The 27,501-nt window shown below is 38.1% G+C and overlaps 1 protein-coding gene across 2 annotated transcripts in view; it reads left to right on the top strand.

Moving 5' to 3' along the window:
* plod2 (procollagen-lysine, 2-oxoglutarate 5-dioxygenase 2) overlaps nt 1-27,501 on the top strand; it is a 61,466-nt gene that overhangs the window by 16,878 nt on the left and 17,087 nt on the right. For both annotated transcript variants that reach the window (XM_067435171.1, XM_067435170.1), the window contains exons 2-10: nt 7,645-7,736; nt 7,895-8,031; nt 10,642-10,805; nt 14,277-14,389; nt 14,603-14,666; nt 16,160-16,257; nt 21,816-21,917; nt 26,080-26,205; nt 26,301-26,422. In XM_067435171.1, the coding sequence (XP_067291272.1) occupies nt 7,645-7,736; nt 7,895-8,031; nt 10,642-10,805; nt 14,277-14,389; nt 14,603-14,666; nt 16,160-16,257; nt 21,816-21,917; nt 26,080-26,205; nt 26,301-26,422 (1,018 nt within the window). The remainder of the gene's footprint in view (nt 1-7,644; nt 7,737-7,894; nt 8,032-10,641; nt 10,806-14,276; nt 14,390-14,602; nt 14,667-16,159; nt 16,258-21,815; nt 21,918-26,079; nt 26,206-26,300; nt 26,423-27,501) is intronic.

Raw genomic sequence — 27,501 nt, 5'->3', positions numbered from 1 at the left:
ATATTTTTATTTTGAAAAAAGTTTTTTTCCCGCTGTTAGGGATGACACAGCTCGACTCAACATAGCAGCAGCGAGCACACGTCATTATTTAGCTCCGCTCACACGACACGCCCCCACCCGCTCGGCTTTTTTCGGAAAGACTCAGAACAGCGCATCTTTCTTATATAATTATTAAAAAAATAAAGACTTTTCGGAGATATGCAGGATGCAATGCTACTCTATAGGTACTCAAGATTGACATGACACTGACTGAAACTGAGTGTTTCACCCCCCCTTTAAGTCACCTGCTTATCTCCACATCATTGCAGACGGTGCCATTCGACCATCACAGCAGGAGTTGTGCGTCATCACATACTCTTGTATTTATAGCATGCAACTGATTGTCTCTAAGTTTGGTTAGCTGGACTTGCGATCCAGCCCTCAATCTCTCAGGAACACAGTGCACATGCATTGTCGGCTACTACTTGCTGTTGTCTTAAAGGGATCAAGGATAGGTTAGGTCACTTGTGGGTCAAATCAATTGATGTTTATTTGTTGGCCTTAGCTGAAGACTACAGAGAGAGAATGTAACAATCCACCCCCGATCGCCTACCCTCATCCATTATGCAAATGTTTCAAGACATGTTGGGAAATAGCCTCCAAATTATTTTCTGCTGTGGTTAGAGTCAGATGGATATTGTGTTGCGATTGATTATACATGGAAATGGATTATTGTGAAACTTTATTTTAAGTACAAGGGGAAAACATTGAAAGATTCATGCAAAGATTCGGCACAGTCTCAGTGGTGTAATAAATTCTAGATTGGCAAAGCATGAAGACTACGTGAATGAAAAACATCCACTATAATGTAATTTCAATGTCATTCCCAAACAAGATACATAGCTCAGTATCTTGGCTAATCAAGCAATCATTCATTTATCTGTGATTTACAAATCCCACAGGAAAAAAGTGTTTTTCAGTGGTTGCTCTTTCAAAGCTCTAAAGATTTAACGATACTTCACTAAAATATAATTTAGATAATTATCCTAAAATCCCATAAGAGAAATCAAAATAGAGACAATGAGACACTTATAAAAATATGGAAACACTTCCATTCCATTCCAGAATACTGTGCCATCATTCATGAATAACTACACAGGAACAAATGAATAATGCACTATTAACATTCTAGTAACTAGTACTATTAACTAACAAGAAACTATTTAACAAATTAGTAAGTAATTAGCTATTTATAATTTGCATAACTCCCTGATGACAACTATGAACTACTATACACAGGTTCATTATTAACATGAATAATGCATAATATATCATTTGTTCCCAAGTGAAAAGACTCAAGTGTAGGAATTACTAATGATTTGGATCAGTATTCTAAAGTGAAAAACATAATATCACTGTAGTAATTCCTAAAATCATTGTAAGCTTTTAATGGTTTTGTAAGGTTTTGGATAGTAACGCTTAAGTAATTACTAGTGGTTCATTATTAGCTTCACTTTAGAATACTGATCCAAATAACTAGTAATTCGTCATTACTATCCAAAACCTTAATGTTTACAGTGACTTCAGTCATTACTAAAGAGTTATCATACTTTTCACTTTAGAATACTGATCCAAATAATAATCCTTATGTAGGATTTATTAACACTTGTGTCATTACTAGTGGATTACCATGACATTCACTTTAGAATTAATAATACATTATGCATTTTTCACATTGACTATGAACCCGTATATAGTATTTCTTAGTAGTCCTCTGTAAGGTATGAAAAAAATAGTAGTTACAGATTAGCTAATGTTGAACTACCACATTCGACTAAGCACTAATATGTAATACTTTAATAATAGTTTCTTGTTAGTTAATAGTAGTTACTAGAGTGTTAATACTGCATTATTCACTTGTTCCTGTGTAGTTACCCATTAATGACGGAACAGTATTCTAAAGTGTTACCAAAATATGTATAGAGCTATACAATTAATGTGGCTATCTTAGCCATAAGGTTATATGATCTAGAAGAATTTGATAAGAGATGTCTGGGTTCATATTGAGGTAGAAGATTTGGCATCTTGGTATATGCTGAAGACCCCTAAAGCCATTTGTTATTAATCTGGTTGCTGTCTAGGAGAAATAACTGAGATAAAGCGTATGGGAGTGTACAATGATTAAAGACCCTTCAGATTTGATTTAACATGACCCATGTTTAAGGCTGACGTAACCACTGAACAAAAAAACCCAGAGGAAGCCTGGCAGATATCATATTTCATCAAGAGTAGCAAACCTGACAGTTTCATTGTATAGATTTCCCCATCTGTTACTTTAAACTCAACCTGCTCTTAGAAAGGGGCTTTCTCAGACAATGAGGCTCAATAGAGGTTTATAGGATGCCGTGACCAGCATGACTAGTGGCTTTCTGTTGGATATAACATTACAGTCTAAACATCCGGATTAAAATTTACTGCATGTTATAGAACATCATATAGCTAGTGTATGTGAGATTAAATGGTCCTTTCTGTCTGAAACTTGAACTGGGATCATGGTTTAGTTAAAAAAAAAAAAAAAAAAAAAAAAAAAAAGCAATGTTTTTTTGTCACCAGGGCCTTTAGCCTTTTCTTGAGAAGTCCCCACTGATTGTATTTTGTTCTTCAGAATATTTGGGCTCTTTTCTTGTACATTGACTCAAATATTTATGTATGCTTCAATGGAAGCTGTACACTTTTTCTCACTTTTGAGTTCTGACTGTGGAGGGAATTCAGTGGAATGTTCTCTCCTTGGCTTTAATATGGTAAAAATCTGCTGAAAGCACCACACTGTAATCAATAGACCTGGAGAGCCTATCTGTTGTCATTTCCATTCTTTTAAATTGAAGTTACTTCGATGGTACACAACCCGCTGGAAGTACAACTCTAGAGGCAAGGAGCTTCACCAGTTAATTGAAAGAGTAGATGGGGTCACTTCTTTTATGAAGTGACCCCATCCGAAATTATGTTTAGGGACTTTACTTAATTTACAAAAAAACTAAAATAATAATAAATACAGTAAATTTTGAGGGCCTTAACAGGGCAAATTAGTGTGAGAGCGCAATACCAAAAAAGTGCTGATGGGTGTGGAAATGTCTGCATGTGATCTACTATGAAATTAGTTGAAATTGAAATTAAAGAACACAGACGCAGCCGGATCATTTCCATAATGACCAGCGCAATCTACCAAGAGCAGTGTGGGTGGTAATTGACAAGCTTAAACCTTAGTAAATCACTTTGAAGGATTCATTTAAATAAACTGATTACAAAGATTACAAAATTGTACATTTTAAGGTACAAGTGGTAGTCACTGGGGTGTTTCCCTTAACCCTTAACCCCTTAACTTTCCATTTCACCCACTTTTTTAGAATAGTCATGAAAATGCAATATCCAAACTTAAAGGGCTGTAATTCAATAATGCTTTGGAATATAGACTTTGAATATAGAGTTTGGTCTTGATTTAAAGCCGACACTTAGCAGATTATTGCTGAAGTAAAAGCATTTCAAAATATGAAAGAATGAAAAAGTTATGGAAGTTAAAATTTACGGAAAATGAACAATACAGTACTATATATTTTTTATAAATATAAAATTCATATTTTACAAATTGTTTTACTCTAAAATTACTATAAAACCCAACCCATGTGTCTAACCAAGTTGTGTTCCAAATTTGATATCACAAAAATTGAAGTCCCCATGAGATTTTGTTTAGGCGCTATACCAAAAATCATTCAATTTCCATTGATTGTTTTTTTGATGAACTTTCCTGTAGATTTCTGTCCAAATATCACTTTCATCATAAAGCAGACACCAAATATGGAACCTTGAGACTCAGGCCTTTCCAAAGATATGTGTTTTGTCAAGATTAGAAAAGTTTTTGATTAAAAAGTAGTTAAAGGGGGGGTGAAACACTCAGTTTCAGTCAATCTCATGTCAATCTTGAGTACCTATAGAGTAGTATTGCATCCTTCATATCTCCGAAAAGTCTTTAGTTTTATCATATTTATAAAAGAAATATAGGCTTTACCGAGTCTTTCCGGAAAAAAACGAGCGCCTGGAGGCGTATCGTGTGGGCGGAGCTAAAGAATGACAAGCGCGCAAAGCGGTGACGTCCTCAAGCGTGGAGAAACCCATCTATCTCAGCTAATACAGATAATGATCCACAATCAAATCTGAGGGAGAAATAAATTGAACAGGAGAAACGGCAACATCAGGACGTCTGTCTCTGTGGTATGTAAGTTACTGTATTTAATGGCCTCTCCACATTTCTGTGTGTTTACTCGCAGTGTATGAGGACATGATTCGGTTTATGGACTATTGTATGCGACTAGACCTTAGAAGTAGCAAGCAAAACGGTTTTGCACGTCAGAATACTGTAACGTTATACAGAGAACAACAATGGAGTAACCGTTAACAGTTAGCGCATTTGAATGACGAAGCACGCGATCGTGTCGTTTACTGATGTTTACTCATGCGTCCGTAGCCAAAAGCAGAGACATTTGAAGCAGTTTAAGTTAACTCACCGGCTGCTTCCAAAGCAGGACCGAAGCTTTATCGCTGGGACTGCTCCGTCAAAAACACACTTCTTTGGTATGATTTGGTAAAGTCCTGACAGCAGTGGCGTGTAAAACCATTTTGAGACGCAACTGAAACGATGTTGTGAAGCTTCCCGTCATTTCTGCGTTCAAATCGGTTCAAATGCAGCGCTGCCTTCCCGGAATGCTGTGCTGAAGCGCTGAAGTCGCTCGACGTCACCCATAGGAATAAAGTGGAGCGCGGCGCCACATAAGTGTTCACGGACGACTGGATCTGCACCTGAGAGACTGTTTACAGTGTGCTCTAGTCACGCGCGCGCGCACCCTACCGGGAGAAGAGCCCGTACAGCCCATACAAGGACCTTCCGCTCTTATTAACGTCAAGTAGACCCATACTCGAAAAAAACTCACCGAAACTTGTGAGAAACCGGAAGGAGTATTTTTGACACAGAAATACTCCATCAAACGTCCAACATTAGTTTTTGAAACTTTGTCTATGTTTAGGATGGGAATCCAAGTCTTTAACAGTGTAAAAAGCTCAGTATGCATGAAACAGCATTTCACCCCCCCTTTAAAATACATTTCGTACTATGAAACATGACACCGCCCACTAGGGGAGGAGCCTGCTAATAATTTAGAGTGCCATTTCCATGGTAACGCAAGGTCAGATTTCAAAACGGTTTTCACAGGATGAAATTTGAGTTTGTAAGCTTCCGAATGATATCTAACTTATGATAATAACTAAAAAAATATGATATCAAAAAAATATGATATCAAAAAAAGAGCGCCAGGCATCTCGCCAGCGGGACGTTGACTTTTACGGGGTTTTTAAAGGTAGATTTTTGTACATTTAAGTCGGGGATAGGACAGTTCACTCCTAGAGAGCTGATGTCCTCCAGAGTTTAGATCCAGCCCTTCTAAGCCACCATAGTATAAAACTTGTGGCTCCCAGCATGCATTGCAGTATTAAGTATGTCACCATTATTGAGATTCATATGCTGATTCTTGATATTTATGTGTGTCTAAACATTTCCCCCCTAAGAATGTTTTAAAAAATCTAAATTTAGAATGTCTGATCTGTGGCAAGCAAGTATTATTGGTGAATATTATTTATTAATATTTTTATTCAGTGATGAGTTTAGTCAAGCATTATTTTCATGATACATTTTGTTCGTGGCTTCTTTTGTTTTGAACAATTATTTGTTTTGTTTACACTGTAACAAAACCACAAACTCACATACATTTCCAAGTCAAACTGCCTGTCTAAAGGAAACACTGATCTCCATAATGGTGACCACACTTTGTAAAACATAAAAAATTAAACTTGTTTATTCTCAATAAGAGCTTCTATATATGTCTTTCAGGGTTGGAACCAAACTCTGCAGGACAACGGCTCACTAGGACCGAACTGAGGAAAACAATTTGTGCCCTAAGGAACAATTGTGTACCTTTTAAAGATACAGTTATATGTTTTGTTCTCCACGGACCAAAATAGTACCTCAACTGTACCCTTATTTCTGAGAGTGTACCTTCCTCCCATAACTTTTGCGTCTGACAGGGAAACTCCTACAAAGATAAATGTGATAAGGTCATCTACAAAAAAAAAAAACTCTGTAAACGCCTTTTTCAATGCAAATTTTTCAGTATGTGTCATCAGTAAATCCTGACAGTAGCTTTTTAATACCAAAAGAGGGTTTGAACTGGTGCAAGATGTTAGTAAATCTGGCCCTAAATGTTCACATATTCATCTATTTATAGTTAGGATTGTTTTAGGTACAACTTGTTTGTTAATATTACATTTCCATACTTGGCTCAGCACATATGGAGTACTAGCACTATTCTCAAATGGTTCAGTTGAGCCATTTCATGAGGTGTGAAATCCTGTTGCTCCTGCCATAACTCCTTATTTTATTGCTAAATGTGTAATAATGTGTTCCATTCCGAAATTAACGAGGCAAAGGAACTGACCAGTTGCGACTTTCCATTCAACTCGATTTTCACTAGAGATATTTAGAAACCAACCAACATTGTTCCTAGAGAAAGTATTTTAAGTGTAGTTTTTTGGTGGTCAAAAAGTGACTAACTTTTAACGGCCAGGTGCCAAAATTAGGGCAAATTTGTGTGAAAATGCAATCCCATAAAAGTGTTGATGGGAGTGAAAAGTTCTGCGCATGATCTACTGATGACGTGCAAATTAAAGAACACAGACGCAGCCAGATCATTTCCATAATGACCAACGCAATCTAGTAAGAGCGGCTCAAATTAGCGTCTGGTTTACGATTATTTTATGGGTGTTAAATAATGGTACAAATACCAGTTAACTGACGAGCTCAAAACTTTGTAAATCTTTGTAAAAAAAAAGAATAAAAACTTTGCAAGGTTTTATTCTATCCTTGCTTGTCATTTGTTTGCAATCAGTACAGTTGTAAAACTTAGACTGTGTTACAGTGTTACAGCTGACATACACGCATCCTGTTCCTTACTCTTAAGTTTGCTTAAGATTTCTCTGGGGCTGTTTTTCAAACCAAGAGATGACGGACGATTGAAGTTACCCAGCCCTTCACACCCCAGTCTGGAATTTATTTTCCCACACTCTCTACTAGAGGGTCAGTACCTGCTCACTGGCACGTTCAGCGGAAATGTAGCGGGTGCTTGAGAAACTAAGACCCTCTTTTGCTAACTAACCATCAGCACCACTGTTACCACCATTATGTGTTACACTAATACTCATTATGGAACATGCCCTGCCAAAACCATTTCAAATCATGGTGATTTTAACTTTACTGTGCATTTATCCTCTCAAGAGGAGGGGATCAACTTTGGGAATCAGCCTTGCGAATGTTGACATAGGTTTGAGGTTTGGTTGTAGTTTGGTTTGGAGTAATAAGATACCCTCTACTTTATACTGTAGGCAAAAAGCAACATATACATATATTTTGGTAAAGATTATTTTTAGTGAATGGCAGGGTTTTGAAAAATTTCAAGAATCCTAAACATTTTTAGTTTTTTCGAGGAATACAGACGTGGAATTGTAGTAATTTTAATGTTAGATATTTATATATATTTTTTTTTCTCAATGATATTCTGTCACCAGATAAACTGCTTGTACTTACTGTTGCAACGGAGGAGACGGAAGGCTTCCGCCGCTTCATGCAGTCAGCAAACTACTTCAACTTCAATGTGAAGGTAAGGTTTATGTCTTTCTCAACCTTTTGTGTAAGACCACTGCTTCTCACCTGATGGGAGCTTAATTTCTAAACTCATTAATAGAATGCAGGTGGATAGCAGTGTGATTTTAGTATGTTGACTTAGCCGCTATTTGAGCTGATACATGCTGAATACAGGTGCTGGGAATGGGAGAGGAGTGGAAGGGAGGCGATGTGGGTCGGTCCATTGGTGGAGGCCAAAAGGTTCGACTGCTGAAGGAAGCCATGGAGTCTCTGGCTGACCAAGAGGACTTGGTGATCTTGTTTGTGGACAGGTAGGTGTACTTGTCAATTGAATGGTTGCCTGTTGGAAAGAAAAAAATGAAGCTGGTTACTTTCAGTAGTTTGATGGGTGTGTACAGGTTTTGAGAACTTTCTTAGATGGTCTGCTTTCAAGCTACAATTTATTTTCATAGTACATTTTAGACATTCAACTATAAGTAACTTTGCAACTACCAGATGAACTACCAGTCATTAGAGTATTAGTAGACTGATGGTCCCCCAACAGATGTTCTACTCAATATAGGTAACTTTGCAAGTACATTTCAACTTATTCTACTAACCCTAACCTTAGTCTCAGGCTCAGACATCATACCCATGGACACTTATCTGGAAACACTTCATGAGTATTGAAGTCATCATGTGATTGCTTAAATTCTACAGGACGTCCGTGAGACGTGTGTGTTGCGTTCTTTAACGGTTCGCCTAGAAACAAATGCTGTGGCGCCAAACTCCCTCATGGAAGAAGAACGCCGTCGTGTTTACAACTGTGACAATGAACGCTTACCAGGATCAACTAAACGCTGGAGTATCGGAAGTTCGCGGCTCCATTGTTGCAGTAAACTTGCACATCATTCTCGAATGAATAATTTATAGATGTCTGTTATTGCAGGAACATAGACATTTAGACTTTCTTACCACTAAACATGACGCAGAACTAAACAAACTCTGATTGGTTGCATTTCATGTCAGTCAAACGTCCTCCCGGGTGGTCCTTGACAAATGTAAAGTGCGATAGTGCACAGACCTTCTGCCGTCAGTCTGAAGGTCTAGCTATGTGAGACTACTATAATGTTAACCTAACAGTCTACTAATACTCTAATTACTTGTTGGTTAGTTGACAAGTAATTGCAAAGTAATGAGGGTTAGATGATAAGTAGTTGCAAAGTTACTTATAGGTAATAGAATACCTAAAATGGACTATCGAAATAAAGTGTAACTTTAAAAGTTTGAAATGCTTAGCAAATATAAATAGCTGGTGTATTGTTTAAAGACTTTTCTCATCAACACTAAATCCTGGGGTAACAAACTGGTCAAAAACAAAAATAAATCTTTCACTTAGATTTTAAGTGGGTAAGCACTGCTTTATAAAGCCTGTGACCACCTGAAGCTGCACTGCGTGGCAGCTACTAATACTGGGGAAAATATGAACAATCTGAAACATGGAACTAGACAGCCTAGGATTAAGTATTAAGGATTAATATCCTTTGTTAGCAAGTCATGTGTGAAAAACCCATTAATGGTATCAGATTTACTAGACAGTAAAAATACTTCACGACACACCCGAGACAGAAAATGACCCAATGTTATTTTCTCTATGTTGGGACTAGCTGTGAATAGACTCTGAATAATTGCCATAGCTGTGAATAATTTGCCATAAAATGCTTACTACTTACTTTGCTTCAGTACTTACTATACGTATTTACTTAGTAATTACCTGTAATTTAAACTAAATGATGCCCAGCAAAATATCTAGTCTAGATAAAGACAAAATAACTGACTAAATGTACAGAATAGCTTTTCACTATAACAAATGTGTCATAAGTGTACAAGCATATCCTTTTTCATCCACCTGAGTAAGATACATTTTACAGAACCATTGTCAATTCAATGGAAAACAGCAAGACTCTGTGTGAAGGCAAAACGGTCGGGCATTTGTTCAACAATTTCGTAGACCTACCAAGGCTCTTGCAGAAATGGTGGCTTTTTGCTCAATTTATGCAAATCAACCATAATAAATTGCCTGTTATTTAATGCCATAATTCAAGGGAAATTACAGCATACCGATTTATAATGAAAGTGTGGTGAGAGGTTTTTTTTTTTGCTGTGCAGGTCTGGGTGTGCTCTACAGAATTTTGAGTGATTATTATGATCACAAAGTAGAAAAAGATTAGTATTTGAAGTTAACTTCACGCTTGCCTTCCAAGTGCAGTGCCGTTTTATCAAGGGGTCATTTATATAAATCACCTCAAAACGAATCAAGTCCTTATTGCAGAACTCTCTGACCTCTAAAGCAGCTATTTATACACACCCATATCTGGAATTAGACATATTTCCAGGTCTCCTAAACGGCTCAGAGTTCAGAGAAGTTTAGAATAACAACATTCAAGGCTGTACGTCAGTGAATAGCTAGCCTTATGTATAGCTAGCAAATCAGAGTTCAGGGTATCTCTGAAATATCTTTAACAGTAATATTTCCTTTAGAGGTGTAGTTGAGACCATTTTGCCACATTAAAGCTGTGTCACATATTCCAGAGATTAATTTCAAGTCATGATAGAAGAAGGGAAATGATTTGTGTGCACAGGTGTTCCCCAGACGAGAGGAAACCATGGTGCCTCCCTCACAGTTTACTTCCTCTGATGACATTTATAGTTGCTAACGCTACCAGGCATATTAATACTGTCTGAAATAGAAGACCAAAATGCCCAAGAAATGCCCTACACTCCCTTCCAACAGTTCAGTGAAAATAGACACAGCTGATTAAATAAACTGGACGTGGATTAGCAAACATAATTCGTGCAACTGCTTTAAATATGAAAAGCGCTGATCCATTGGGAAGCGTGGTGAACGGTATAACAATTTACTTCTACTTTCCCCTCTTCAGTTATGACCTCATCTTTGCTGGTGGACCTGAGGAGATTCTCAGAAAGTTCCAGCAGACCAATCATAAGCTGGTGTTCGCTGCTGAGGGAATCATCTGGCCAGATTCCCGACTGGCAGAGAAGTATCCTTCTGTCCGCAGTGGGAAACGCTTTCTTAACTCTGGAGGTGTGTAAAAAGGGGAATGGTAAATACCCATAGAGTGTGAAAATATGAAAGTTGCTTCATAGTTTAGCAGTTTAGCTGACAGAGGATCCCAAAGCCATTATATTATTGAGATGAACTCCTTCAGTTAGGTTCAAGTGGATTTCTACAGCTCTTATATTGTATTAAAACAGTACGAGTGCATTTATATCTGCTGTTGTACACTGACTATGCTAAATAACCCAACAAAGGTCATTCAAAAGTAATGTAAATGCCTTAATCAATATTATTTCTAAGGAAAATATCATAAACAACACACATGAAAGCTAGAAATATTTATGTTAACATATTTCAGATAAAAGGGTCTTTGGATCACAATGAAAAAATATGCTGCATTTACATGATATTTTGAAATTCATAAATGTTTGTGAGATTTTCACCAGTTTTGATGTCAAAACATAAAGAGACTTTTGCATATAACTGGTTAAAATCCAATTGGCACACATTTTGGCTGTCACTCCAATTTCTGCTTGTAAACACCTTTACTGCCAATCTGGGAACTTATTCATTGTGTGCAAATCTTACATTTTGAGGTCAAAACTGGATTGATTTTCTTGTATTATATATTAACATATTTCGCTTTCAGTAAGAAGCATTTTGCAAATTTTTGCAAATGTAAGGACTAAAACAAACCATTCAAGTATATGAACAAATGTTTTTATCTTTCATGCATTATTGCATTCCAAAGTGTTTAAAACACTGTAAACATAAGGGGCACTATAAAGACCCGTGTGAAATAGGTAATGTTTCAGCAACAGAAGACAATTTTGCTGAGCAAGCAAGTTAAACAGTTGTCATGTATATAACTGGCTACCTTTATCTGGTTTAAAGGGATAGTTAACCCAAAAATCGAAATTAGCCCATGATTTACTCACACTCAAGCCATCCTCGGTATATATGACATTCATGTTTTAGATGAATACAATCAGAGTTATATAAAAAAAAATGTCCTGGCTTTTCCAAGTTTTATAATTGCAGTCAATCCATCCATCATAAAAGTAATCCATACGACTCCAGGTGGTTAATAAAGGCCTTCTGAAGTGAAGCGATGGGTTTGTGTAAGAATAATATCCATATTTGAAACTTTATAACCTAAAATAACTAGATTCCGACGGATGGCTCTATTGACTGCGAAAGAGTAACCCTTTGACCTGTGTTTTAATGGAAGTCAATGGAATGAGAAGGGCAGTGTGACCACCCTTTTACTCTTTTAGTAAAAGAGTCAACTTATGCTCAAGTAGACTTGCGTAGGGTGTCTTCCGGAAGTTATATATTTTAGTTTATAAAGTATTAAATATGGTTATTACAAAATTGGATTACTTATAAAAACCCGTCGCTTTGCCTAAGAAAGACTTAAGTAACCCCTTGGAGTCGTATAGATTACTTTTATGATGGATGGATGTACTTTTTTGGACTTTGAAATCATGACCGCCATTTACTACCATTATAAAGCTTGGAAGAGCAATCTTTCGTCTGAAAGAAAATAATCATATACACCTAGGATGGCTTAAGGGTGAGTACATTTTTGGTGAACTATCCCTTTAAGTGCACATGCTCGTTAAGATTATGCACAATTGATTTGTACCACTGTTAAGTCTGTAAGCGTGTTATTGGTTTTTCACAGCTTGTAATGCATTGTGATTTACATTCTTCAACATTCCATTTTATTTATTCACATTTGCATGTTTTGCTTGTGCGTTTGGGAGGTCGGTCTTTAAGAATTCAACTCAGGCAGCATATCACTGAAAGACTTTATGCACAAGGTCATGGCCAGCTGCCATTTAGCCGTATCATCATAGTGCAGTTTGCCCCAGATGCTTCTGTGTGGGTTTGTTTGGTCTGGTAGGATTTAGAACAATGCAAGGAGGGTGATTATAGAGAGCGAAGAACAAACAGTGGAATTTCATTATCGGTACATTATGATAGAGAAAACGTTTTCTGTGTAAACTGCCAAGCGGCGGCCACTCACCCTGTGGAATTTCCTGAGGGCCACCAGGCATAGTGCACTATTCATACAGGGGTCTTCATGAATGGTGCATTCATTTGAGTGTGTGTACGTGTGCGTCCATCCATCTTTCTCTGTTTCTCCATTGAAGAACAGTAATGTCAGCCCCTCTGTATTCAAAAAACCTTGTGGTCATTGCTCGTCTAAACTTTGTAGTCCTGATTCTGTCTATTTTCATCTGGTCAATTACTGCTTTGCCTGCAGTGGTCACTTCGTCTTATGTAGTGTCCTGTCAGGGCGTTGAGCCTGTGTCATTAACAGGACAAGTTTGTTTGTGTTGGGCTTACTGTTCGATTTCCTGTACATCCAAAATTGAAGGTTGGTTTTATGCATTCAACTGCTCCGTAGATTGCGGTGACTACTGTTTTGTTTCAGTCGGACCAGAAATGTCATGTTGACCAGTGTGTTTCGGGGAAATAAGAAAGACTGCATGGCACAGCTCGTCTCTTTCTGACCATCCCTTATGTTGCCCAAATTTAAGCTTCTTGAAGGTAGAGTTGATTCGATCTGTGTGGAAAAAAACATTCTGGATTCTAGATTAAAACCACATGTCATAATGCATTACATCTGGCTTCAGCTATTGCTTTCGAACCTGGGCATTATGTCAAGGGTTTTACTTTATTGCACTGTAATAAAACAAGATCCATGTCACCACATCTGAGGTGACCGCCTTCAGACTGAGACTATCTGCTAATTTAGTGAATGAACTGACTTGTAAATCATATCTTGCCTTGTTAGTTTTCTTGTGGATTTTAGTGGATTGATGATTCTTTGAAAGATCTCAAGGTCTCGATTTCCAGTAAAATCCTTTTGTATGTGATAGTGCCTTCTGAACAAATTTGTACAGATTCCTACTAAAGCCACTGGAAACAGCAATTTGATGTGTTTTAAATTGTTTGTAGATTATTCTATGAATGTAGGCTATAGAAAGGGTTATTAGGAATTAAAAAGGTCCAGGGCGGTACCTTAGAATAGTTCCTAATTCCTGTGGAATTATGGTATCTAAAACTGCACAAAGGCCAATGTGAGAACCAGGCCCTACAATTTTAACTGTGGTTAGAGCTTCAAGAAAATGATGAGAAATCCATATGCAGGTTACTATAGAAACACAGAGAGCCAGCACATATTACGGTCCTCTATCTGGAGTTGATGTAGAAAGTCTTTACCATCTGAGGTTAGACGTGGCCACACAACACTTGTTGCTTGTTGGTCAGATGCTACTGCCAGACTTCCCACTGTATTGAGGGTTAGAGGAACTGCACCAGAATTGGGAGTGAGGTTTAACATTTTTAGAGAAGACGTAATTGAAATTGGAACTGTTGTGTCCAGACATCCCATAATGTCAACGCTTCACAGATATATTTTACATCCTATACTTTCGTTTACAACACAGACAGTCCGTAAAAAGACCAATGTGATTTCTTTCACAGGCTTTATTGGCTATGCTCCATACATACAGAAGATTATGAACCAGTGGGACCTTCATGATAACGATGATGATCAGCTATTCTACACAAAGATCTACGTGGATCCACTTCAGCGGGTCAGTGACGAAGCAAGCCTTAAGGCACTCTGCGAGAACACAAATGTGCTTGTAACTTGACCACATGCACTTATAAAACGCTTGAAAACATATCATACCACTCAAAAGAAAACAAACTGGTTTAAAATACGAAACTATAAACAGTTTACACAGGGACAAAGTTCACACGATCACTTTTACACAAACTCAAGTGTGTTCTCTTCTTTATTTTAGGAAAGGCTTAATATGACCTTGGACCACAAGTGTGAGATTTTCCAAAATTTAAATGGAGCAGTGGGTGAGTCAATCCAAGATGCTGTGTAAACACAATATTTTTTTCATATATTGCATCACACATAGCTGATGAATAAAGGGTTGCCAAAGTTTGATTCAGCATGAAAACATGCAAACACGGCACAATATTGACTAGCTCCTGCATCGGCATTACACACAATGATCGTATTGCTCACGTGAATAGCGTCGGACAGTAAATATTTTTGGTTGAACCAACTCTTTAAGGCAAGCATCACTAAAACTACTGCTCATATAGGGATTTCAATAAATCCATAAGTCTAACTCATCTCACACATTTTGTTCTACAGACAAATCAAATTATGTGGCCTACTTGAAAAGAGGTGTACACTCACCTAAAGGATTATTAGGAACACCATACTAATAATGTGTTTGACCCCCTTTCGCCTTCAGAACTGCCTTAATTCTATGCGGCATTGATTCAACAAGGTATTGAAAGCATTCTTTAGAAATGTTGGCCCATATTGATAGGATAGCATCTTGCAGTTGATGGAGATTTGTGGGATGCACATCCAGGGCAGGAAGCTCCCGTTCCACCACATCCTAAAGATGCTCTATTGGGTTGAGACCTGGTGACTGTGGGGGCCATTTTAGTACAGTGAACTCATTGCCATGTTCAAGAAACCAATTTGAGCTTTGTGACATGGTGCATTATCCTGTTGGAAGTAGCCATCAGAGGATGGGTGCCAAATTCCAAATGCCAAACTCTGACGCTACCATCTGAATGTTTCAACAGAAATCGAGGCTCATCAGACCAGGCAACATTTTTCCAGTCTTCAACTGTCCAATTTTGCTGAGCTCGTTCAAATTGTAGCCTCTTTTTCCTATGTGTAGTGGAGATGAGTGGTACCCGGTGGGGTCTTCTGCTGTTGTAGCCCATCCGCCTCAAGGTTGTGCGAGTTGTGGCTTCACAAATGCTTTGCTGCATACCTTGGTTGTAATGAGTGGTTATTTCAGTCAAAGTTGCTCTTCTATCAGCTTGAATCAGTCGGCCCATTCACCTCTGACCTCTAGCATCAACAAGGCATTTTTACCCACAAGACTTCCGCATACTGGATGTTTTTCCCTTTTCACACCATTCTTTGTAAACCCTAGAAATGGTTGTGCATGAAAATCCCAGTAACTGAGCAGATTGTGAAATACTCAGACCGGCCCGTCTGGCACCAACAACCATGCCACGCTCAAAATTGCTTAAATCACCTTTCGTTCCCATTCTGACATTCAGTTTGGAGTTCAGGAGATTGTCTTGACCAGGACCACACCCCTAAATGCATTGAAGCAACTGCCATGTGATTGGTTGATTAGATAATTGCATTAAAGAGAAATTGAACAGGTGTTCCTACTAATCCCTTTGGTGAGTGTATATATCTATTCTCAATGCCCAGACTTATATTTATGCCTGTTAGACAACAAAACACTCAAAATAATTGCATGAACTTACTGAATGTAAAAATGTAAATATCAATTTTTTGAATTTAGATGAAGTTCTCCTGAAGTTTGGGACAGAACGTGTGCGAATGAGGAACACTGTCTACAACAGTTTGCCAGCGGTTATCCATGGAAATGTGAACACCAAGGTAAATGTCAATGAATAATTCAAACAGTACAGAATATAGACCTGGATCAAAATATCTGCAATTTTCTGTGTGCTTAATATTATTTGTTCATGCACATATTCTAGCTGATATTGTGGCCTTCAAAGTGTTCTGAACGTAGGTTTAATGTTTTTCAATTGTCACTAGAAGTGTTTTTGAAACTGTGGCAGTTTTATTTCCAAAACAAAATGTCTCATTAATAGTCATGGATGTTGTTGGGGAAACAAGTGTTTGCCCATGGCAGAACTCAAATATTTGCATGTCAACATTTTCTGGCCATTCAAGTTGCACCTTCTGCAGTAGCTTTAATTTAAACAGCGAATTCTTTCATCTACCTTTTCATGTTTCTGGGCTTAACATAAACTTTTTTGCTCACCAGCCACCATGGCTAGTTGTTTTTCAAGCTCCAAACATTTTCACTGGCCACAATTTTGATATCGGCACCATGGGGAAAACCTGTCATATACATACAGTGGGGGAAAAAAGTATTTAGTCAGCCACCATTTGTGCAAGTTCTCCCACTTAAAAAGACGAGAATATCCTGTAATTTTTATCATATGTACACTTTAATATGAGAGACAGAATGAGAAAACAAATCCAGAAAATCACATTGTCTAATTTTTGAAGAATTTATTTGCAAATTATGGTGGGAAATAAGTATTTGGTCACCTACAAAATTGCAAGTTTTCTGGCTCTCACAGACCAGTAACTTCTTTTTTAAGAGGCTCCTATGTCCTTCACTCATGCCTGTATTAATGGCACCTGTTTGAACTCGTTATCATTATAAAATACACTTGTCCACCTCAAACAGTCAAGACTCCAAAGTCCACTATGGCCAAGACCAAAGAGCTGTCAAAGAACATCAGAAACAAAATTGTAGACTTGCACCAGGCTGGGAAGACTGAATCTGCAATAGGTAAGCAGCTTGATGTGAGGAAATCCACTGTGGGAGCAATTATTAGAAAATGGAAGCCATACAAGACCACTGATAATCTCCCTCTATCTGGGGATCCACGCAAGATCTCACCCCATCAAAAGAATGGTGAGCAAAAATCCCAAAGCCACACGGGGGACCTAGTGAATGACCTGCAGAAAGCTGGGACCAAAGTAACAATCCAACAGCCATATCACCCTGTAGCCCAAGACTGGTTTCCCACTGAAGCTAAGCAGGGCTGAGCCTGGTCAATACCTGGATGAGAGACCAACTGGGAAAACCAGGTTGCTGCTGGTAGAGGTGTTAGTGAGGCCAGCAGGGGGTGCTCACCCTGTGGTCTGTGTGGGTCCTAACACCCCAGTATAGTGATGGGGACACTATACTGACAAAGAGCACCGTCTTTCGGATGAGACATTAAACCGAGGTCCTGACTCTCTGTGGTCATTAAAAATCCCAGGATGTCTTTCAGAAAAAGAGTAGGGGTGTAACCCCGGCATCCTGGACAAATTTGCCCATTGGCTTCTGTCCATCATGGCCTCCTAATAATCCCCATATCCTGATTGGCTTCATCACTCGGTCTCCTCTCCACCAATCAGCTGGTGTGTGGTGAGCGCTCTGGCGCATTATGGCTGCCGTCGCATCATCCAGGTGGATGCTGGACATTAGTGGTGGTTGAGGAGATTCCCCCTTCTATGTAAAGCACTTCGAGTGCCTTGAAAAGCGCTATATAAATCGAACGCATTATTATTATTAACAAAGGCTGCCATCAGTAACACACTATGCCGCCTGGGACTCAAATCCTGCATTGCCAGACGTGTCCCCCTACTTAAGCCAGTACATGTACAGGCCTATCTGAAGTTTGCTAGAGAGCATTTGGATGCTCCAGAAGAGGATTGGGAGAATGTCATATGGTCAGAAGAAACCAAAATATTACTTTTTGGTAAAAATGCAACTTGACGTGTTTGACGAGAAAGAATGCTGAGTTTCAATATATCTACTGTGAAGCATGAGGGTTGAAACATAATGCTTTTGGGGCTGTGTTTCTGCAAAGGGACCAGGGCGACGGATCTGTGTAAAGTAAAGAATGAATAGGGCCATGTAGCGTGATATTTTGAGTAAAAACCTCCTTTCATCAGCAAGGGCATTGAAGATGAATCATCTCTGGGTCTTTCAGCATGAAAATTATTCTAAACACACTGCCCGGACAACTAAGGATTAGCTTTGTAAGAAGCATTACAAGGTCCTGGAGTGGCCTAGCCAGTCCCCAGATCTTCAACCCATAGAAAAAGTTTGGAGGGAGTTGAAAATTTGTGTTGCCCAGCGACAAAACATCGCTGCTCTAGAGGAGATCTACATGGTGGAATGGGCCAAACTACCAGCTACAGTGTGTAAAAACTTACAGAAGAGTGGAGACTTACAGAAAACGTTTGACCTCTGTCATTGCCAACAGTGGCTCAGTGGTTCATGTAGGTTGTCTACAAACCAGAAGGTTGGTGGTTCAATCCCCGGTTCCACCTGACCAAGTGTCGAGGTGTCCATGAGCAAGACACCTAACCCCAGCTGCTCCCGGCGAGCTGGATGGTGCCTTACATGGCTGACATCGCCGTCGGTGTGTGAATGGGTGAATGTGAGGCAAAATGTAAAGCGCTTTGGATAAAAGCGCTATATAAATGCAGTCCATTTACCATTTACCATATAACAAAGTATTAAGAAGAACTTTTGTTATTGACCAAATACTTATTTTCCACCATAATTTGCAAATATGTTCTTTAAAAATCAGACAATGTGATTTTCTGGATTTTATTTTCTCATTCTGTCTACAAAAAAATTACAGGCCTCTCTCATCTTTTTGAGTAGGACAACTTGCACAATTAATGGCTGACTAAATACTTTTTTGCCCCACTGTATTTTTTAAAATATTATCTCATAATTTGTCTTAATATTAGGCTGCTTTAACTTAAAGAACTGATGCACGGATCCATCATATTGTTACACATGCGTTTTTTATCTCAGCTGTTTACTTTCACTTAAAACATAACTGACTATGTTTACATGAATACTTATACAGGAATTTTGACATAATTTTTTGTTTGATTTTTTTAAATGCAATAATCAGCAAAAAAAAATAGCTTAGTACTGAGAGGCCTTTATGTACACGCACTTTGGGTGTGAGTACAATATCTGCTGGAATGTGTAAAATTATGCTCAATACACACAATCTCATGCCTAAATTCAAACCCTGTAACAACACAACAATATTCATCCAGAGCAAATGAGTGAGTAGAGGAGGCGGGTGTGTGCATCAGCTCGCTGTCGGAAATATGAGACAAGCGAGAAAGCACAGCTGGTATTGTGCAACTATTCTATGCAAAAATGAGTATTGGAAGTGTTTCAGATATTTCAGTATTGATATATTTTGAAAAATCCATATTTTTGTCAACACTACATTGCACTTATTGTTAATGTCAAGTCCTGTTCATGTTTCTCGAAACATATAATAATATTTTCCAGTTATGTTCAAATTGATGCCCCTTACTGTAAATGTACAGTTAGTCACTAAATACTAGGCAGTCCTTTGGCCGGAATATTGCAGTCATTGCCCAACTCTCTCAGTTTGACATTTTGCAGGATGTCTGGGTGATAATGTAATCTCAAACCCGTAGAGCTTTTCCTCCTGCACTTCAGTGACAGATTAAACAAACACAGTACAGTGTGGAGTCATCTTCTCCTAATACCTAACCATCTGTGCTGTTTCTAATGAATTATCATCCATCCAGAGCTCACCCAAATGCTCTTTGATTCATTCAAGCTGCCCTGTGTCCATCCCTGATGATCTCTCTGATCTCCAGTGTCTTTAACATGCCCTGGGGAATACAGATGTTCTCGTAAATACTCAAAGAAGTCCAATAAAAGTAACGAGGCTTAAGGATACACAGTAGTAGCTTACAACCAGAATGTGAAGCCAGCGGCTTGGTTTACAACCTCTCTTCATTTGGAATCAGTGAGCAACACTTATTTTCTTTCAGTAAGGTTTAAACGATTGACCTCACAGCACGGGAGGTCATGACCTCTAGTGATCTCCAAGGGGTTGTCTGTCTAAGCAGTCAACTATAAATGTTAAATTATCTAAAACTATCTGACATGGGACAAATTAGAAAGACTACATCTGGATACCATCTGTAATGTGGTTAAGGCTGGATTGAATTGAAGATCCCCTCCTTATTATTACATTCTAACTTCCTGTAATCGAAAGCAGTATGTCAAGAGTGTGCGCAGTTGTCCTGCCAAAATCTTTATCCAGCAGCCAGTGAACAAATTAACAAGGAATACAGGCTTGTGTTCCAGGGAACTAAAACCCAAAGCTTTGGCACATGGATTTTTATTTATTTTTTGGTAACACTTTATTTTAAGGTTCAGTTATTAACTATTAACCAGTTGCTTATTTTCATGCATATTACTAGGATATTGGCTGTTTATTAGTACTTATAAAGTACATATTAATGCCTTATTCTGCTTGACCTTATTCTACATCTCTTAATCCTACCCAATGCATACACTTAAATGCTACAAAAACTACCTTATTAACTATTAATAAGCAGTAAATTAGGAGTTTATTGAGGCAAAAGTCGTAGTTAATAGTGAATATGTGTTCCCTAAACTGAAGTGTTACCTATTGTTTTAATTAAGGTTCAATATGACTTACATAAACAAATCCACTATCATATATAAAGGCTATTTGTTTTGGATAAAAGCATGACAGATTCCCCAAGTTCTAATTGTTATAATAGTAGTCTTATGTTTCTGGGTGACAAGTATACAGCAGTGATAAAAACAGCAGATATTTGTTAGTGTAAATAATATTTGATCTTGGGTCCCATGCAGCTTTACAGAGGGTGGTTCCCTGGAAAATGCATAACTTTATCGCACCAATCAAAAATAAATATTTATGGTTTACTGTTTCAGCAAAATTTGAGGCACCCTGTTTATGACGACAAGTAAATTGTATTATCCTGATCAAAGATAAGAAGAGGCATTTCCCATAAGACAACACACAAGAACAAGCACATTATTCCCTTCAACACAGTTAATCTGCTTGATCTATCACACCATTTAAATACAAAATGACCACCAGATGAAAGTTTTCTCTCCATGCGTTGCTGTCCTGTAAATTCCCAGCTGTGATACAAAACTCATGTGTTAATGTGTGTTGTGTTATACATGTAAAATAACCATCCAGCGATAATTATAGTTATAGTTACAGTAGTTCAAGAAAACTTGACAGCAGGATTTATTTTTTGGGTTGTTATCCTAACCAAAATTGGATTTAACTACTACATGCTGGGCTGGAATATGGGTGGACATTTCCTCTCCTGGAGCTTAAATCATCTGGACCATCTAGAATAAATATTTTTGAATTTCAATATATATATATATATATATATATATATATATATATATATATATATATATATATATATATATATATATATATATATATATATATATATATATATATATATATATATATATATATATATATATATATTTTTTTTTTTTATGTATTATACAATAAATAACTTAACTACAATTACTTTTCCCCCCATAGATATACTTTAATTACTTGGCCAACTACATCCCCAATGTGTGGAACTATGAGCGAGGCTGTACCATCTGTGACCAAGACATGTTGGATTTGTCTATTCTTAAAGTAAGTAATCCAATTAAAGTCACAGTGGCTGTTTTTGATCCTTTTCTTCTCAGCACCAGAACATTATATAATAAATCTGCCATTTAAAAACAATGAAACATTTTCGCACTAATACATGTTTTATATGTTACACAAATAACTAGTTTCGTTTCTGTTTACAATTTGAGATAAGCTAAAAGAAGCGAGGCATGGAAATGATGTGCTGTTTCCAACAATAACATACATGTTATGCACCCTATGTCACTTTAAACAATCCTAAAATTATTATAAATTCCCATGAGGAGCCACTTGAGGAAGAGGAAGTCGTGCACTGCTGTGGTGCTGGAAATGGCTTTTGGTTTTAGAACGGTTTCACTTACAGGGGTGTTGCTGTCAACCAGACCTCTCTTTAGCGGGCAGCTCAGTGTGGGGTTTTATCCACAGGGCAACTTACAGTGGTTGTCCTGAAAATTTGTCGAAGGGTTCAGCTAAGGTTGGCAAAAAGTTTTAGTTCTATACTGTACATTAAGCTTGAGTTACTGGTGCGGAAATTACTCATTTCTGCTTGTAGTACTTGCCTTTTCACCACAATGTTGGTGGAGCAGACCTTTTAATTTTATCAGCATTTCCTAACACACTGCTAAGCTTTTCTGAGTAGTTTCTAGAACATTATTAATGTCACAATGAAGCCGAATCAGATGTTGTTTCTTTTGTATTGTGATGTATATCCGAGTACACTTTACAATAAGGTTCCATTTGTTAGCATTAGTCAGCTACACTTACAGATAACAGGAACTAACAATACAAATAGCATGTATAAATCTCAGTTAATGTTAACATTTATTAATACATTATTACAATCATCTGTTAATATTATGTAATGGACCTGAGATGGATGGATGGATGGATGGATGGATGGATGGATGGATGGATGGATGGATGGATGGATGTTTGAATGTTCTGGTTGGTAGCTTGGCAGCATTGCTAGATGGTTTTTAGGCTGATCTGGGTGGCTGCTTATTGGCCCAAGTCAAAAGATCCCAAATTTCTAGCTATGCCTTGGCCCTCCCGTCACATTTTTTAGAGTGTTTTATCATCCTCCAGGCAGAGGATATATCAAACATGGCTATTGACCTTCAGCATCAAGGAATGGATCAACCGGATCTGAGTCTGTTGGAGAGGAAATTATGTAAATATATAAGATACACTTGGGCAATGTATTGTTTAAAGCACATATGGCAAGAGCACATTTTTATTTCATTTCAGTCATTGACAAGTGAAACAAAAAGCCTATTTTTAACCAATCAGATACATCTGATATATTGCAAAAAAAACAAAAACAAAAAAAAGCATTTGAAAGGCTGATGAGATGAGGCCCAGCCCAAAGTCTGTTGTTTGTCAAAGGAAGTGGCCGGGTCGTAGCACTCTCATCTGCTCAGTGGTTTTGGGCTGGTTGTTGAATTCAAATTCTCACACTGCTTATGCAGAGGTTGAAAGGGCCCCGTTAAAGAAAACTGTTCTGGTCTAGACTCTGCAGAATCCCCTGTGTCTCCTGTTTAGTCCCTGCTCTTCTGTCGGTAACAATTTAAAGACATTTGGCTCGATTCTAGGACACTCCCTTCAGAAACCCAGAACCAAGGTCGGAACTGGGAAATTACATGGTGCCACTCAGCTCCCGTTTCATCTAGTGAGCTGTGTAGAATGGTCAAGAACCACAAAAGTAGTGGTGACTGATCCATGTAACCTTAAGCTCAATGTCATGGGAAAGATGCTTCTACATTCTCTAAGACCTCCAGCAGCGCTTCTTACTATGTGAGAAATAGGGATGGTATATTATATTATTTTGCTAAACTAAATCAGTGTGAAGGACAGGGCAGCTTTTCATTATTCACACATGAGAGAGAAATATAAAGAAATGTGTAAATAGAGCAAAATAAAGTCAGTATAAGGAAAATCTTATTTAGGGGTGTTATAGAATTCAACTGACATATTTTGCCAAGAGTATTGTGACACCCCTCCACATCATTGAATTCAGATGTTCCAATCACTTCCATGGCCAAAGGTGTATAAAATCACGCTTCTACAGACATTTGTGAAAGAATAGGTCGCTCTCTGGAGCTCATTAAATTCAAGTGTAGTACTGTGATAGGTTGCCACCTATACAATAAGTCCATTTATGAAATTTCCTCACTACTAAATATTCCACGGTCATCTGTTAGTGTCAGGGTTCTGCCCTGGCAGCCTTGTCTGTGTTGTCTTTGTTTAATGTTTCTATGTTTGTGTTGTATCTTATTACATTAATCTGTCTTTGTGTTTGTCATGCGTTCCCTTTTGTCCTACCTCCTTGTTTGCTGTTACCACGCCCTCTTGTTCAGTCTGGTCTAGTCCTTGTTTCACTAATTGTGCTCACTGATCCTCATTTGTTCTGGTCCCTTTATATTGTGCTACCTTCCCTCATGTCCTTGCTGGTTCGTTACATTTGTGTGCGTTTTTTGTGTGTGCGTGCAAGTCTCTAGCTCCTTGTCAAGTCAGTTCTAGATTTAGTGTCTCCTATTTTTCTGGCTTTGGATTTATTTTCTTTTTTTTTCTTCTTTGTTCTAGAATTTTTACCTCTTTATTTTTGATGTAGTTATCTCTATCTGCCCTGCTGTTTGGACTGTCACTCATCCACTACCCTCTTGTGCCTTGTTGAACTGTCCTGTCAATAAATAGTTTTTTTTGTTCACTCTGCGTCTGGGTCCTCAGTTTCAGAAATCCTGACAGTTAGTGGTATTAAAACAAAGTTGAAGCTATTGGGAACAACAGTAAGAAGAGCCAAGTAGTCATAGGCTACGTAAAAAATCAGAGAGCGGGGTCAGCGCATGCTGAGGCACACAGTGCACAGAAGTCGGCAACTTTCTGCTGAGTGAATTGCTACAGACCTCCAAACTCCATGTGGCCTTCAGATTAGTTGAAGAACAGTGTGTAGAGAGCTTCATGGAATAGGTTTCCATGACTGACAGCTGCATCCAAGCCTTACATCACCAAATGCAATGAAAAGCATTGGATGCAGTGGAGTAAAGCACACCGCCACTAAACTCTAGAGCAGTGGAGACATGTTCTCTGGAGTGACGAATCACACTTCTCTGTCTGGCAATCCGATGGATGAGTCTGGGTTTGGCAGTTGCCAGGCGAACGGTACTTACCTGACCGCATTGTGCCACGTGTAAAGTTTGTTGGCAGGGGGATTATTTTTTTTTATTTTTTTCATGGGTTGGCCTTGGGCCCTTAGTTCCAGTGAAAATAACTCTTAATGCTTAAGCATACCAAGAACTTCCAAGATAGACAATTTCATACTCCCAGCTATGTGGGAAAGGTTTGGGGATGGCACCTCCCGTTCCAACGTGGACTGCGCACCAGTGCTCAAAGCAAGGTTCATAAAGACATGGATGAGCGAGTTTGGTGTTGAGGAACTTGACTGGCCTGCACTGAGTCCTGACCTCAACCTGACAGAGCAGAAATTAGATGAATTATAATGGAGACTGCGAGCCCGGCCTCCTCGTCCAACATCAGTGCCTGACCTCATAAATGCACTTCTAGAAGAATGGTCAACAATTCCCATAAATACACTCTTAGAACCTTGTGGGAAGCCTTCCCAGAAGAGTTGAAGCTGTTATAGCTGCAAGGGGTAGGCCAAGTCCATATTAAACCCTAGAAATTAAGAATGGGAAGTTCAAGCACATGTAAAGGCAGACGTCCCAAAACTTTTGGCAATATTGTGTACACAGTTGTGGTATAGACTATCAACTATTTTACTGCTGTTCAATTGTAGTTTATCCATTCACAGTTAATAGTTTTTTAATAGTTGCTTTATTCTTTTGAGTGAGTTTTTTTTTATTTTTTTTAAACATTACAAAACAGTAATGTGACTGTTTTTTTTATATATATATATATTTTTTTAAATGCATTACCACATGGTTATTGAGTATGCCTCTGTGTGTTAGCCTTTAGTTGGATTGGCTATCCATAAAGGGTGTTCCCCTGCTTTTGGCTGAAGGAAAAAGGATGGAGGAACATGGTTATTAAAATATAAACAATATTTTGTTGCATTTCCTGTGCAATATATTGACTCTTAAAATTATATTTTATCGACTGCATGAAGAAATATTAATGTTTGACCAGGCCTTTCTCTTTATCTAAACAGGTATTTCCACAAGTGACTGTTGGTGTATATATCGAGCAGCCGACTCCATTCCTACCAGAATTCCTTGAACGGTTACTAAGTCTAGATTATCCCAAAGATAAACTGAGCATCTTTGTTCATAACAGTGTGAGTGTCTGGCTGACAAAGCAGTAAGAAGCATTTGACCTTTTGGATTTTAGAGTCTGTCTTTGACTATTATTGTTCCATGTCTTGTTCTTTAGGAGGTTTACCATGAGAAGCACATCCAGAAGTTTTGGGAAGAGAACAAGGATGTATTCCACAGTTTTAAGGTTGTTGGCCCAGAGGAGACCTTAACTCAAGGAGAAGCAAGGAACATGGGAATGTAAGCATCCCTTTAATTTAAGAGTGACTCTCGAAAATATGCAAATAAAGAAAATGACAATGCAAATCTGAGTAACTCTTGATCAAAGATGAACACAAACCTTTGCCACATGTCGGCACACTTTCAGCTCCTTACAAATGAAAAACACAGAAACAACTTCCGGCTCACCACAAAGCAATAAATCTGCCCCTCCTATAGCAATGTACCATCGAAACACAGAAGACGCTCCCGTGAACCCTTCTATTTGCTAGTTTAGTACTCTCCCAAACACTGCTGTCTCCAAGATTCCCAGCCCGGCTCCAAAACCCTTTCAATCTGCTTGTACATGACCGCTTTCACACAATGAACTCAAAACCAATTAACACAAAGTTTGAATTACATAATATGTTCTGCCTTGACTTTCCTGAGCCACCCCTAAACTCAGATATTAAAGAGATAGTTCACCCAAAACTGAAAATGTACATTTACTCACCCTCAAGTTGTTTCAAACCTGTATGCGTTTCTTTGTCCTACTAAACAGAAAAGAGGATATTTTGAAGAATGTTTGTAACCAAGCAGATAGAGGAACCATTGACCACCATAGCAGGGAAAAATATTATGGTAGTCAATTGTTGCTCTATCTGCTTTGTTACAAAAATATTTCTAAATAAAATAACTTATTTTGTGTTCAGCAGAACAAAGAAACTCATACGGGTTTTGAACAACATGAGAGTGAGTAAATGATGACAGAATTTTAATTTTTGGGTGAGTTATCCCTTTAAATGTTCAATTCTCTCTCTATATATCAACTAAATTAACTTAATAACTGTTACTTGCATTGACGCAGATTTTTCTTTAAGTTGTCCTCTTGCATAGACAGCTCTTGTTGCTGTGTAAATTTGTTTAAATTCTTAATATATCTATAATGTTATATTCTGCCGAAGAAAGAAATGAATCTCTGCTTCTCTCGTGAGAAGTGAATCTCAGATTCACTGATCAGCATGTGATTGGCTGTTCACTACTGATGTCACAGCTAAACTCCTCAGGATCAAAGCCTGAGTTGACAGAAAAGGTGATGATCAGCATCATGGGGCAAACAA

Source organism: Pseudorasbora parva, chromosome 24 (genome assembly GCF_024679245.1).
Source record: "Pseudorasbora parva isolate DD20220531a chromosome 24, ASM2467924v1, whole genome shotgun sequence".
Classification (NCBI taxonomy): domain Eukaryota; kingdom Metazoa; phylum Chordata; class Actinopteri; order Cypriniformes; family Gobionidae; genus Pseudorasbora; species Pseudorasbora parva.
The sequence above is the reverse complement of the archived record's forward strand: the minus strand, read 5'-3'. Positions and strand labels throughout refer to the sequence as shown.